The following is a 16,294-nucleotide window of genomic DNA, read 5'->3' on the forward strand; positions in this document are numbered from 1 at the left end:
CCTGCTAGCCTACCTGCTAGTGGCTCCTCCCGTCACATCATGCAGCATTGTTCTGCCAGTTCCCCTTGCTTTTATTCATCCACAATAGTTTGCAGTTGTTCATTTAGTAATTTAATTCCATCTAAAATGTATTACCATCAACATGCACATAATTGTAAAAGGATTTTGGCTACATTTTAAATGCACTAGAGAGAATACAAAACTTTTAGAATTAATCTGCAAATATACCACATTCAATAGAGTACCACAATATCAGTCATAATAGCCATTAAACCTAGCGGTCAAACAGGGAAACGGTTCCAATAGTTTTTCCACAATTCATTTTGTGTTTTGTGTAGGCTTCCCCTGACATGACGTTTTGTTAACCGTGTAAATCTCTGTGGGACAAGGTGACTTATCAATATATTCACCTGTATTTACCCCCCCCAAAAAAAATTTTAAACACTAATTAGCTGCTAATGTGGCTATCATAAAGAACAACAAATACCATGATGATCTGGGTGAGACTGCCAAATCGAGACAAAGGTAAGAATCTCTGGATTAACTATCTAATGTTAGCTAAACGTAGTAATGCATACATTGGCTAAATGTCTTTAAATGCACTATGCTGTGAACTGTCTTGTGCAAGTTTTAAATTGATACAATACCTGTTAGCAAAGGTGTCAACTAGAGATGACGTGCAGGAGCATGCTGGGATTTGTAGTTTTGCATGATGTCTACTTTGACACTAATTAGCATTTTTTGATTTTGAGATCAAAATCAATTCAAATAGAGCCACATATATTGATAAAAGTCACCTTGACCCAGAGAGATTTAAACGGTTATTAAAACATCATGTCAGGGTGAGCCTACACGAAACACAGACCTTATTTGAAGTGTTTCTAAAATCCTCTATTGGAAAAATGAATGGTGGAAAAACGTTTGGAACTATTTCCCTGTTTGACCACTAGGTTTTATGGGTATTATGACACCTCTGTGGGGCTCTATGCAAGACTCCTCCAGAAATGGGTGTGGCGGAAGGGCTACACACACCTTTACTTCATGTTCGCCCCCAACCCAGGCAGCACCGGAGAGCAACGGGTTAAAGGAGGCTGCGCTGCCCAGCATTTCATCAGACCGAGATCCTTGTTTCAGGGAACGAGAGTTTGAACTTGGTCTTATCGTCTTGCCTGTTCGCTCGCTGCACCGCGCATCACTAGTAGTCGACTGTTGTAGTGTATGTACGTAGGCTGGGCTACTATCGTTTCTCTTTCTGAGCCAAAAGCAAGCGGAGAGGGAATCCACCTGCCACTGAGACACATCTAAAGCATGGATGCTCTGAAATCAGCTGGGAGAGCGATTATCAAGAGTCCCGGAGTTCCGCGGCACACATGGGGCACCTCCAAGCACGAAAGTAAGTCTTATCGTCAAATTCACACCGGCGAAGGCCATATATCGATGCAAAGAAACGGAAACATTAGACGATAGCACAATGCAACGAGACTAGCTGTCACAAGCAAAGGAAAGCGCTGACAATAGGCTGTCAATCTTGTTCTATTGTCACCACTCTTGTTGGTATAGAAACTAAAGAACAGTAGATTCAGAGGTGTGACATTTGTGTATGATAGAAAACAATTAGGTCGCAGTATACCTTTCTGAATTGCAATAGTGTAACGTTTTTTTATTACCCGTTATCTATCACTAAAATATAGCCTTTTATTTCTCCCCACCGGGCAATATGCAATTTTTTTTCCCCAGGTCCAAATGCTATTCTTATTATCTGGTTACCTAAGTCCACTGCACACTCATGTGAGGAATGAATTATTAAAACAGGTCAGCCAGTATAACTATGGAAAGTATCTTACTAACTTCAGACATATGCTATTGTTCTACTCCACTGCACAAGGACAATTTATATCACTGTTGCTGTCTGAATTCATAACTATCAATAGACAAACTTGTATTTTTCGGAGAGACCATAGACTCGTTGGTTTCATATTCTATAAGGCCTATAGCTATTCCTTGTTTATATGAAATTCACACGTGTTCACTGTCAAGTTAAATCCCAGTGGAACAATGTATTTCTCTTCCTCTTTACAATTCCCCGTGGGGTTAAAACTATCTGTCAATTCAGTCCAGTCTGTAGAATACAGCGGGTTGTAGAATGTACAATATCCTCTCTTGATGAGAAGAGAAAGGTCAGAGAAACATGCCAGTAGGGGAAGAGAGAGATACAGAGAGAGGGAGACAGTCAGAGAGAGGGAGACAGTCAGAGAGAGGGAGACAGACAGGGAGAGGGAGAGGGAGACAGTCGCAGAGAGAGAGAGGGAGAGAGAGAGAGAGGGAGACAGAGAGGGAGACAGACAGAGAGAGAAGGAGGGAGACAGACAGACAGAGGGAGACAGTCAGAGCCAGAGAGAGCGAGAGAGAGCCATAGAGCGAGAGAGAGACAGACCGAGCCATAGAGCGAGAGACAGAGCGACGGACAGAGCCATAAAGAGAGAGAAAGAGAGGCTCTGACTGACATTTGGTCTCTGGCTCATGGCAATGCTTGCTGCTGTACGCTGTCACTCTGAAGTGTGAAGTGTTTGGTTGAAGAGTCTCTCCCTGGGCGAGAAAACATTTCTTCCTCAAGCCTCCACAAAAGCTCAGGGGAAGACAAAAACATACAGTACCAGTCAAAAAAGTTTGGACACACCTACTCATTCAAGGGTTTTTCTTTATTTTTACTATTTTCTACATTGTAGAATAATAGTGAAGTCATCAAAACTATGAAATAACACATATGGAATCATGTAGTAACCAAAAAAGTGTTGTTATTATTATTATTATTATTATTAATATAAATATTTTATATTTGAGATTCTTCAAAGTAGCCACCCTTTGCCTTGATGACAGCTTTGCACACTCTTGGCGTTCTCTCAACCAGCTTCATGAGGTAGTCATCTGGAATGCATTTCAATTAACAGGTGTGCCTTGTTAATTTGTGGAATTTATTTCCTTCTTAATGCGTTTGAGCCAATCAGTAGTGTTGTGACAAGGTAGGGGTGGTATACAGAAGATAGGGCTACCTGGTAAAAGACCAAGTCCATATTATGGCAAGAACAGCTCAAATAAGCAAAGAGAAACAACAGTCCATCATTACTTTAAGACATGAAGGTCAGTCAATCCGTAAAATTTAAAGAACTTTAAAAGTTTCTTCAAGTGCAGTCGCAAAAACCATCAAGCGCTATGACTAACAGAGGTCGACCGATTAATCAGGGCCAATTTCAAGTTTTCATAACAATCGGTAATCAGCATTTTTGGATGCCGATAACATTGCATTAAAGGAAACTGTGTGGCAGGCTGACCACCTGTTACGCAAGTGCAGCAAGGAGCCAAGGTAAGTTGCTAGCTAGCATTAAACTTATCTTTTTTTTTTTTTTAAAACAATCAATCATCACATAATCACTAGTTAACTACACATGGTTGATGATATTACTAGGTGAACTAGCTTGTACTGCGTTGCGTATAATATAACAAATAAAGAAAAATCCTTGAATGAGTAGGTGTTCTAAACCTTTTGACTGGTGCTGTATACTTAGGCTGCATCCCACACGTCACCCTATTCCCTATATTAAAATAAAAGTGTTCATTGTTCATTCAGTATTGTTGTAATTGAATTGTCATTGGGGCGGCAGGTAGCCTAGTGGTTAGAGTGTTGGACTAGTAACTGAGAGGTTGCAAGATCGAATCCTCGAGCTGACAAGGTAAAAATCTGTCGTTCTGCCCCTGAACAAGGCAGTTAACCCACTGTTCCTAGGCCGTCATTGAAAATAAGAGTTTGTTCTTAACTGACTTGCCGAGTTAAATAAAGGTTCAATACATATAGTTCGTTACCTTTGAACAGGGACTTTGGGAATAGGGTGAAATTTGAGATGTAGACTTACAATAGAGTATGTTCCAGTCTAGTTAATCAAACCAGTTTCTGGAATAACAGTCATAAACACCAATCAAACATGATTTACTGCTATGAGAAGAATGTTTTTGACTTTAACCCTGGAAGCCTGGTTTCAGATTTTGATTGAATATTGCACCTAGACAACTACAAATCCTTGGCAGACTGACTGACTGAGCAGACTGACTCATTTCACAGTTAGAGACAGAGTCGACGTCCCGAATGGCACCCTATTCCCTACATAGTGCACTAATTTTGACCAGAGATTTTATGGGCCCTGGTCAAAAGTAGTGCACTATAGGGAATAGGGTGCCATTCGGTACGCCAACAGAGATGTGCTGAACAGCCAGAGTCTCTTTGAAACCAACGCAGTATAAATGAATTCTTACATTTAAATGTGAGCCTGAGGGGTTTGGATATGCTCCTATTGGATTAATATTTGAATGATTCCCGTGTGTGTGTGTGTGTGTGTGTGTGTGTGTGTGTGTGTGTGTGTGTGTGTGTGTGTGTGTTAATGCATTACGTCCATAAATTAGGACACTAGCTGCCATAGTGACTAGTTAGTTATCTGGTAGTTAGGGGCCTACAGGCTGGTAGGTAATCACCATCATCATCATCATCACCTTCATCGTCACCGTCAGTCATCATTCAGTAGAATTATGAAAATGAACAAAACTCTTAAGAGAACAGGCACATTGTTGCTGTGGCTTCTACTCTGGTTGTTTTGTTTCTGTGAGACACTTGTTGTTGTGACTGGATGAGGGCTGTGAGCATTGTGACTGGATGAGGGCTGTGAGCATTGTGACTGGATGAGGGCTGTGAGCATTGTGACTGGATGAGGGCTGTGAGCATGGCGACTGGATGAGGGCTGGATGAGGGCTGTGAGTATTGTGACTGGATGAGGGCTGTGAGCATGGCGACTGGATGAGGGCTGTGAGCATGGCGACTGGATGAGGGCTGTGAGTATTGTGACTGGATGAGGGCTGTGAGTATTGTGACTGGATGAGGGCTGTGAGCAGCATTGCGACTGGATGAGGGCTGTGAGCAGCATTGTGACTGGATGAGGGCTGTGAGCAGCATTGTGACTGGATGAGGGCTGTGAGCAGCATTGTGACTGGATGAGGGCTGTGACCAGCATTGTGACTGGATGAGGGCTGTGAGCAGCATTGCGACTGGATGAGGGCTGTGAGCAGCATTGCGACTGGATGAGGGCTGTGAGCAGCATTGCGACTGGATGAGGCATTGTGACTGGATGAGGGCTGTGAGTATTGTGACTGACAGAATGGCATTATTAGAGTGAATGTAGCTTGGTTTAGGCACATAGCGAAGGAGAGCTTCATGTCTGCATTATTTAGCAGGGGAACCAGGGTGGAAGAGAGAGAGACACAGAGACACACACACAGAAAGACAGACTTACAGAGTGACGGCTAATGTCCAGAAGCTACTTAACTCGTGTGGGTTTGGAAGGAGGACTGTCTTTTTGTGCCAGTGTGTGTGTGTGTGTGTGGGCCAGTGATGTGTCAGAGCTGTCTGCTGAAGCCATAACAAGGTTTAGCATGGCTGCTAGCTACGGTATGTGCCAAACAGACAATCAGCTAGTGTGATTTGAGGTAAAGTAAATCACATGTTATGTTTATCTCTATCTGTCTGTAGGGTTATACCTCCCTGAATGTACTATCCAGCATTTTTAGAGATTATTTTTAAATTGCCAATCCTACTTTTCCCACACAAACATGCCCTACTAACGTTGTGCATATATAGAGCCTGGTAACACTGTACAACGAAGTGGGACTTGAAAAAGGGTAGCGGTTTAAAATTGAGGCGGGAGAAAGAGAGAGAGAGACTGCTACGGCTGTATTAGATGGGACTTTGAGAAATGCAGAAAATCGTCAATCAAAAAACATGTCTTATCACAGCGACCATATTCTTTTTGGAGAGCCCAGGTTGATTCTGAGTTAAGGCATATACTGTAAAGTCTATATGTGAAAACTATGTCTTAGATACATACTTACCCATTTCCCAAACTCACTTGTTTAGCCTTTTTCCTTGCACAGCTTGTGCTTTGAAATCCACAAAGAAAGGAAAAGGGGGGAGATACCTCGTCTGTTGTAGGAGTTCTGGGACACTGTAAAGTACATGGAGAATAAGAGCACCTCCTCCCAGCTGCCCACTGCTCTGAGGCTAGGAAACACTGTTACCACCGATAAACCCACTATAATTGAGCATTTCAATAAGCATTTCTCTACGGCTGGCCACCTGGCTACCCCTACCCTGGTCAACTGCCCAGCACCCTCCACAGCAACCCGCCCAAGCCCCCACCATTTCTCCTTCACCCAAATCCAGATAGCTGATGTTCTGAAAGAGCTGCAAAATCTGGAACCCTACATATCAGCCGGGCTAGACAATCTGGACCCTTTCTTTCCAGTGCTCTGCTGCCAATGACTGGAACGAACTGCAAAAATCACTGAAGCTGGAGACTCATATCTCCCTCACTAGCTTTAAGCACCAGCTGTCAGAGCAGCTCACAGATCACTGCACCTCTACATAGCCCATCTGTAAACAGCCCCTCTATCTACCTCATCCCCATACTGTATTTATTTATTTATCTTGCTCCTTTGCACCCCAGTATCTCTGCTTGCACATTCATATTCTGCACATCTACCATTCCAGTGTTTAATTGCTATATTGTAATTACTTCGTCACCATGGCCTATTTATTGCCTTAACTTACCTCATTTGCACTCACTGTATATAGACTTTTTGTTTTCATTTTTTTCTACTGTATTATTGACTGTATGTTTTGTTTATTCCATGTGTAACTCTGTGTTGTTGTATGTGTCAAACTGCTTTGCTTTAGTTGTAAATGAGAACTTGTTCTCAACTAGCCTACCTGGTTAAATAAAGGTGAAATATATATTTTTTTAATAATAAAGTTGTACAACTGAATGCCTTCAGCTGAAATGTGTATTCCACATTTAACCCCTCTGAATCAGAGAGGTGCTGCGTGGGGCTGCCTTAATCAACATCCACGTCCACAGTGCCCGGGGAACAGTGGGTTAACTGCCTTGCTCTGCTATAGTCTGACCTGTAATGTCATGCTGGTTAACTCCTATAGTCTGACCTGTAATGTCGTGGTGGTTATAACTCCTATAGCCTGTTCACTATGCTTAATTTGAGCTGGATCCTGGCACCTCTCAGATTTAACATAGTTTAGTCCCGGATCCAGTACCTCTCGCTGCATTATTTATTCATCGTTTCACTGTTCGCACTGTAAACATTCTAATAAAAGACATCAAGTTGCCTCCTGGTAATTTCTCTCTAAGACCCTGGTTCAATTCCAGGCTGTATCGCAGCGGTCTAAGACACTGCATCGCAGTGCTAGAGGCATCACTACAGACCCTGGTTCAATTCCAGGCTGTATCACAACCGAACGTGATTGGGAGTCCCATAGGGCGGCGTCGTTAGGTTTTGGCCGGTATAGGCCGTCATTGTAAATAAGAACTTGTTCTTAACTGACTTGCCTAGTTAAATAAAGTTAAATAAATTAATTATAGGAATATGCGCTTCCTATTTTCACATAGACAGGAGGTCTATATATTCTCATATGTGTGTTCTGCTGTAGCCTACGTTGATGTATTTTATTTGAAGTTATATTCAGATATTGTGATATTTGTTGTACAGCTACATTGATGTCTTGAAAATGATATGAAATTCGGGTCTTGTAAGCCCAACAGCTAAGTATGTGGGCATATGCATGTGGCAGGTGTTCTGCAGTGACGCCTAAAAATGTTGCTGTACGTTGATGTCTTGAAAATGAGATTTATAAGAAATGTGGACTTGTGTAAGCCCCACACGTATACTGGGGTATGTGGATATACTATAGACTATAGCCTACGAACGGCGGGTGTTCTGCAGTGACGTCTAAACTGCTTTGAATGAATCAGCACATAGGAGAGTGCTTTCCGTTTCACCTACGATAGACAGGAGGCTACTTGGCTGTTTACTCTGTCTTCTGTGCTGCTACGTTGTGTTTGTGAGCCCCCGGATAACAACATATTAAAGCACTGCTGTCTCACCATTGCTACAACACTATTTAGACGTTATAAAGCATAGCATTTTCATAAAGTCCCTCAATAAGAACTGGGACATGTCAGCAAAAGTATTGCAGGACTTGGTCGCCATATCTTGGTTGGTACCATGGTCGCCATATCTTGGTTGGTACCATGGTTGCCATATCTTGGTTGGTACCTTGGTTGCCATATCTTGGTTGGTACCTTGGTCAACATATCTTGGTTGGTACCTTGGTTGGTACCATGGTCGCCATATCTTGGTTGGTACCTTGGTTGGTACCATGGTCGCCATATCTTGGTTGGTACCATGGTCGCCATATCTTGGTTGGTACCTTGGTTGCCATATCTTGGTTGGTACCTTGGTCGCCATATCTTGGTTGGTACCTTGGTTGGTATCTTGGTTGCCATATCTTGGTTGGTACCTTGGTCGCCATATCTTGGTTGGTACCTTGGTCGCCATATCTTGGTTGGTACCATGGTCGCCATATCTTGGTTGGTACCATGGTTGGTACCATGGTCGCCATATCTTGGTTGGTACCTTGGTTGCCATATTTTGGTTGGTACCATGGTTGCCATATCTTGGTTGGTACCTTGGTTGCCATATCTTGGTTGGTATCTTGGTTGCCATATCTTGGTTGGTACCTTGGTTGCCATATCTTGGTTGGTATCTTGGTTGCCATATCTTGGTTGGTACCTTGGTTGCCATATCTTGGTTGGTATCTTGGTTGCCATATCTTGGTTGGTACCTTGGTTGCCATATCTTGGTTGGTACCTTGGTTGCCATATCTTGGTTGGTATCTTGGTTGCCATATCTTGGTTGGTACCATGGTTGCCATATCTTGGTTGGTATCTTGGTTGCCATATCTTGGTTGCCATATCTTGGTTGCCATATCTTGGTTGCCATATCTTGGTTGGTACCTTGGTTGCCATACCTTGGTTGCCATATCTTGGTTGGTACCTTGGTTGCCATATCTTGGTTGGTACCTTGGTTGACATATCTTGGTTGGTACCATGGTTGGTACCTTGGTTGCCATATCTTGGTTGGTACCTTGGTTGACATATCTTGGTTGGTACCTTGGTTGGTACCATGGTTGCCATATCTTGGTTGGTACCATAGTTGGTACCATGGTTGCCATATCTTGGTTGGTACCATAGTTGGTACCATGGTTGCCATATCTTGGTTGGTACCTTGGTTGGTATCTTGGTTGCCATATTTTGGTTGGTATCTTGGTTGCCATATTTTGGTTGGTACCATGGTTGCCATATTTTGGTTGGTACCTTGGTTGCCATATTTTGGTTGGTACCTTGGTTGCCATATTTTGGTTGGTACCATGGTTGCCATATTTTGGTTGGTACCATGGTTGCCATATCTTGGTTGGTACCATGGTTGCCATATCTTGGTTGGTACCATGGTTGCCATATCTTGGTTGGTACCATGGTTGCCATATCTTGGTTGGTACCATGGTTGCCATATCTTGGTTGGTACCATGGTTGCCATATCTTGGTTGGTACCATGGTTGCCATATCTTGGTTGGTACCATGGTTGCCATATCTTGGTTGGTACCATGGTTGCCATATCTTGGTTGGTACCATGGTTGGTATCTTGGTTGGTACCATGGTTGGTACCTTGGTTGCCATATCTTGGTTGGTACCATGGTTGGTACCTTGGTTGCCATATCTTGGTTGGTACCATGGTTGGTACCATGGTTGCCATATCTTGGTTGGTACCATGGTTAACATACGTTGTCTACATTTTGGCATGGAGAAAGACTAGTAGTGATTGCCATTTTCCCCTCTAAGGGAGAGAAAAGGCTCCGTTTTAATGTCAGCCCTTCAGCCAAGAAGAGAAAGCTCTTTCTGATGACTGTCATCTGTTGAGGTCAGGAGGATAGGATAGTATGTGATTGGCTATGGGCAGGAGAGGACCACAGCACGTGGTCAGGAGAACGAGCCATCCCCTTGGATCTTGTCAGGGAGAACTGGAGCAAAGGCCGTTAGATGTTCCAAAAGGTCAAACCTGACCAACTGCCACAGGGGACAGAGAGGACTCTTCTTCTGGGGCTGCTCGTCGCCATCTACAGGAGACACGGCCTTCAGCACAGCTCCAGAAGGAAGATAGAACAGACATGTACAGTATATGGCTATAGGCAAAGAGTAGGCCTATGAACCGAGCAGATTGTCTTCTTTTATTTTGTCACATTTTTGAGGCCAGCAGCCGCAGTTCAATTCTGTCCCAGTTACTTACAATCTTTTATTACTGAACCATCGTCTCGACCAATAGAATACATCACAGAAAGGAAGCTAGCTCAGCCTGTTTGCCAGACACAGTAAACCTGGAGAAAGGAGTGATCTGATCTGAAATAATATTTGGACTCCGATATCATTAACCGTCATTAGATCAGAATAGAGGGAACTGGGGGTATAGGAAGTAGCAAGCTGCTATTAGATCAGAATAGAGGGAACTGGGGGTATAGGAAGTAGCAAGCTGCTATTAGATCAGAATAGAGGGAACTGGGGGTATAGGAAGTAGCAAGCTGCTATTAGATCAGAATAGAGGGAACTGGGGGTATAGGAAGTAGCAAGCTGCTATTAGATCAGAATAGAGGGAACTGGGGGTATAGGAAGTAGCAAGCTGCTATTAGATCAGAATAGAGGGAACTGGGGGTATAGGAAGTAGCAAGCTGCTATTAGATCAGAATAGAGGGAACTGGGGGTATAGGAAGTAGCAAGCTGCTATTAGATCAGAATAGAGGGAACTGGGGGTATAGGAAGTAGCAAGCTGCTATTAGATCAGAATAGAGGGAACTGGGGGTATAGGAAGTAGCAAGCTGCTATTAGATCAGAATAGAGGGAACTGGGGATATTATAGTGACAGGGAGATGAGTTAGTAATTAGAGAGACTGTTTCAGTCTGTCAGTCTGAAAGCTCTGTCTCTCCTCTGCTTCTCTCCTCTTCTCTCCTCCAAGACCAATTATCCCCCCACGCCTTGTTAAGAGACAGGAAGCCATGACTCAGGGAAATGTCATGACGAGGAAGAGGAGACATTCTGGTGGATGGATGGAGCAAGGGATGATGTGGGTATAATGATGAGGGGAGAGAGACAGGGAGAGGAGAGAGACAGGGAGAGGGAGAGGAGAGAGACAGGGAGAGGAGAGAGACAGGGAGAGGAGAGAGACAGGGAGAGGAGAGAGACAGGGAGAGGAGAGAGACGGCGTGATGAGAGAGGAAAAGGAACTACAGACCATTGCAGTAGAATATGATGAACATTGACTATGATAGGAATAGTGAATATACACTGCTCAAAAAAATAAAGGGAACACTAAAATAACACATCCTAGATCTGAATGAATGAAATAATCTTATTAAATACTTTTTTCTTTACATAGTTGAATGTGCTGACAACAAAATCACACAAAAATAATCAATGCAAATCCAATTTATCAACCCATGGAGGTCTGGATTTGGAGTCACACTCAAAATTAAAGTGGAAAACCACACTACAGGCTGATCCAACTTTGACGTAATGTCCTTACAACAAGTCAAAATGAGGCTCAGTAGTGTGTGTGGCCTCCACGTGCCTGTATGACCTCCCTACAACGCCTGGGCATGCTCCTGATGAGGTGGTGGATGGTCTCCTGAGGGATCTCCTCCCAGACCTGGATTAAAGCATCCGCCAACTCCTGGACAGTCTGTGGTGCAACGTGGCGTTGGTGGATGGAGCGAAACATGATGTCCCAGATGTGCTCAATTGGATTCAGGTCTGGGGAACGGGCAGGCCAGTCCATAGCATCAATGCCTTCCTCTTGCAGGAACTGCTGACACACTCCAGCCACATGAGGTCTAGCATTGTCTTGCATTAGGAGGAACCCATGGCCAACCGCACCAGCATATGGTCTCACAAGGGGTCTGAGGATCTCATCTCGGTACCTAATGGCAGTCAGGCTACCTCTGGCGAGCACATGGAGGGCTGTGCGGCCCCCCAAAGAAATGCCACCCTCACCATGACTGACCCACCTCCAAACCGGTAATGCTGGAGGATGTTGCAGGCAGCAGAACGTTCTCCACGGCGTCTCCAGACTCTGTCACATGTGCTCAGTGTGAACCTGCTTTCATCTGTGAAGAGCACATGGTGCCAGTGGCGAATTTGCCAATCTTGGTGTTCTCTGGCAAATGCCAAACGTCCTGCACGGTGTTGGGCTGTAAGCACAACCCCCACCTGTGGATGTCGGGCCCTCATACCACCCTCATGGAGTCTGTTTCTGACCGTTTGAGCAGACACATGCATTTGTGGCCTGCTGGAGGTCATTTTGCAGGGCTCTGGCAGTGCTCCTCCTTGCACGAAGGCGGAGGTAGCGGTCCTGCTGCTGGGTTGTTGCCCTCCTACGGCCTCCTCCACGTCTCCTGATGTACTGGCCTGTCTCCTGGTAGCGCCTCCATGCTCTGGACACTACGCTGACAGACACAGCAAACCTTCTTGCCACAGCTCGCATTGATGTGCCATCCTGGATGAGCTGCACTACCTGAGCCACTTGTGTGGGTTGTTGACTCCGTCTCATGCTACCACTAGAGTGAAAGCACCGCCAGCATTCAAAAGTGACCAAAACATCAGCCAGGAAGCATAGGAACTGAGAAGTGGTCTGTGGTCCCCCCCTGCAGAACCACTCCTTTATTGGGGGTGTCTTGCTAATTGCCTATCATTTCCACCTGTTGTCTATTCCATTTGCACAACAGCATGTGAAATTTGTCAGTGTTGCTTCCTAAGTGGACAGTTTGATTTCACAGAAGTGTGATTGACTTGGAGTTACATTGTGTTGTTTAAGTGTTCCCTTTATTTTTTGGAGCAGTATAGTATTGTTTCAGAAGCACTATAATGTAAGTTGGAAACAACTACATTAACTAGTTATTTGAGGGGAATAAGGGATGTGAACACTTTTCCTACTCATCTGAACGTGGCTTGATATTGAATGGTTCATCTGAATGGAGAAGGGATGTAGGATTGTTTTAACCTGTCCAGTAACTACAACAGAATGGTAGTCTGTTTAACCTGTCCAGTAACTATAACAACAGAATGGTAGTCTGTTTAACCTGTCCAGTAACTATAACAACAGAATGGTAGTCTGTTTAACCTGTCCAGTAACTATAACAACAGAATGGTAGTCTGTTTAACCTGTCCAGTAACTATAACAACAGAATGGTAGTCTGTTTAACCTGTCCAGTAACTATAACAACAGAATGGTAGTCTGTTTAACCTGTCCAGTAACTATAACAACAGAATGGTAGTCTGTTTAACCTGTCCAGTAACTATAACAACAGAATGGTAGTCTGTTTTAACCTGTCCAGTAACTATAACAACAGAATGGTAGTCTGTTTAACCTGTCCAGTAACTATAACAACAGAATGGTAGTCTGTTTAACCTGTCCAGTAACTATAACAACAGAATGGTAGTCTGTTTAACCTGTCCAGTAACTATAACAACAGAATGGTAGTCTGTTTAACCTGTCCAGTAACTATAACAACAGAATGGTAGTCTGTTTAACCTGTCCAGTAACTATAACAACAGAATGGTAGTCTGTTTAACCTGTCCAGTAACTATAACAACAGAATGCTAGTCTGTTTAACCTGTCCAGTAACTATAACAACAGAATGGTAGTCTGTTTAACCTGTCCAGTAACTATAACAACAGAATGGTAGTCTGTTTAACCTGTCCAGTAACTATAACAACAGAATGGTAGTCTGTTTAACCTGTCCAGTAACTATAACAACAGAATGCTAGTCTGTTTAACCTGTCCAGTAACTATAACAACAGAATGGTAGTCTGTTTAACCTGTCCAGTAACTATAACAACAGAATGGTAGTCTGTTTAACCTGTCCAGTAACTATAACAACAGAATGGTAGTCTGTTTAACCTGTCCAGTAACTATAACAACAGAATGGTAGTCTGTTTAACCTGTCCAGTAACTATAACAACAGAATGGTAGTCTGTTTAACCTGTCCAGTAACTATAACAACAGAATGGTAGTCTGTTTAACCTGTCCAGTAACTATAACAACAGAATGGTAGTCTGTTTAACCTGTCCAGTAACTATAACAACAGAATGGTAGTCTGTTTTAACCTGTCCAGTAACTATAACAACAGAATGGTAGTCTGTTTAACCTGTCCAGTAACTATAACAACAGAATGGTAGTCTGTTTAACCTGTCCAGTAACTATAACAACAGAATGGTAGTCTGTTTAACCTGTCCAGTAACTACAACAACAGAATGGTAGTCTGTTTAACCTGTCCAGTAACTACAACAGAATGGTAGTCTGTTTTAACCTGTCCAGTAACTATAACAACAGAATGGTAGTCTGTTTAACCTGTCCAGTAACTATAACAACAGAATGGTAGTCTGTTTAACCTGTCCAGTAACTATAACAACAGAATGGTAGTCTGTTTAACCTGTCCAGTAACTATAACAACAGAATGGTAGTCTGTTTAACCTGTCCAGTAACTATAACAACAGAATGGTAGTCTGTTTAACCTGTCCAGTAACTATAACAACAGAATGGTAGTCTGTTTAACCTGTCCAGTAACTATAACAACAGAATGGTAGTCTGTTTAACCTGTCCAGTAACTATAACAACAGAATGGTAGTCTGTTTAACCTGTCCAGTAACTATAACAACAGAATGGTAGTCTGTTTAACCTGTCCAGTAACTATAACAACAGAATGGTAGTCTGTTTAACCTGTCCAGTAACTACAACAGAATGGTAGTCTGTTTTACTGTTTAACCTGTCCAGTAACTATAACAACAGAATGGTAGTCTGTTTAACCTGTCCAGTAACTATAACAACAGAATGGTAGTCTGTTTAACCTGTCCAGTAACTATAACAACAGAATGGTAGTCTGTTTAACCTGTCCAGTAACTATAACAACAGAATGGTAGTCTGTTTAACCTGTCCAGTAACTATAACAACAGAATGGTAGTCTGTTTAACCTGTCCAGTAACTATAACAACAGAATGGTAGTCTGTTTAACCTGTCCAGTAACTATAACAACAGAATGGTAGTCTGTTTAACCTGTCCAGTAACTATAACAACAGAATGGTAGTCTGTTTAACCTGTCCAGTAACTATAACAACAGAATGGTAGTCTGTTTAACCTGTCCAGTAACTATAACAACAGAATGGTAGTCTGTTTAACCTGTCCAGTAACTATAACAACAGAATGGTAGTCTGTTTAACCTGTCCAGTAACTATAACAACAGAATGGTAGTCTGTTTAACCTGTCCAGTAACTATAACAACAGAATGGTAGTCTGTTTAACCTGTCCAGTAACTATAACAACAGAATGGTAGTCTGTTTAACCTGTCCAGTAACTATAACAACAGAATGGTAGTCTGTTTAACCTGTCCAGTAACTATAACAACAGAATGGTAGTCTGTTTAACCTGTCCAGTAACTATAACAACAGAATGGTAGTCTGTTTAACCTGTCCAGTAACTATAACAACAGAATGGTAGTCTGTTTAACCTGTCCAGTAACTATAACAACAGAATGGTAGTCTGTTTAACCTGTCCAGTAACTATAACAACAGAATGGTAGTCTGTTTAACCTGTCCAGTAACTATAACAACAGAATGGTAGTCTGTTTAACCTGTCCAGTAACTATAACAACAGAATGGTAGTCTGTTTAACCTGTCCAGTAACTATAACAACAGAATGGTAGTCTGTTTAACCTGTCCAGTAACTATAACAACAGAATGGTAGTCTGTTTAACCTGTCCAGTAACTATAACAACAGAATGGTAGTCTGTTTAACCTGTCCAGTAACTATAACAACAGAATGGTAGTCTGTTTAACCTGTCCAGTAACTATAACAACAGAATGGTAGTCTGTTTAACCTGTCCAGTAACTATAACAACAGAATGGTAGTCTGTTTAACCTGTCCAGTAACTATAACAACAGAATGGTAGTCTGTTTAACCTGTCCAGTAACTATAACAACAGAATGGTAGTCTGTTTAACCTGTCCAGTAACTATAACAACAGAATGGTAGTCTGTTTAACCTGTCCAGTAACTATAACAACAGAATGGTAGTCTGTTTAACCTGTCCAGTAACTATAACAACAGAATGGTAGTCTGTTTAACCTGTCCAGTAACTATAACAACAGAATGGTAGTCTGTTTAACCTGTCCAGTAACTATAACAACAGAATGGTAGTCTGTTTAACCTGTCCAGTAACTATAACAACAGAATGGTAGTCTGTTTAACCTGTCCAGTAACTATAACAACAGAATGGTAGTCTGTTTAACCTGTCCAGTAACTATAACAAC

At 42.6% G+C, this 16,294-nt stretch overlaps 1 protein-coding gene across 1 annotated transcript in view; it reads left to right on the forward strand.

Annotated features, from left to right (window-relative positions):
* The first annotated feature begins 994 nt into the window (after window positions 1–994).
* Window positions 995–16,294, forward strand: part of LOC106594046 (low density lipoprotein receptor adapter protein 1) — a 129,711-nt gene continuing 114,411 nt past the window's right edge. The window contains exon 1 of the mRNA XM_045721182.2: window positions 995–1,393. Coding sequence (XP_045577138.1) covers window positions 1,309–1,393 — 85 coding nt within the window. The 5' untranslated portion in view covers window positions 995–1,308. The remainder of the gene's footprint in view (window positions 1,394–16,294) is intronic.

This window comes from Salmo salar, chromosome 06 (assembly GCF_965601325.2).
Source record: "Salmo salar chromosome 06, fSalSal1, whole genome shotgun sequence".
NCBI lineage: Eukaryota > Metazoa > Chordata > Actinopteri > Salmoniformes > Salmonidae > Salmo > Salmo salar.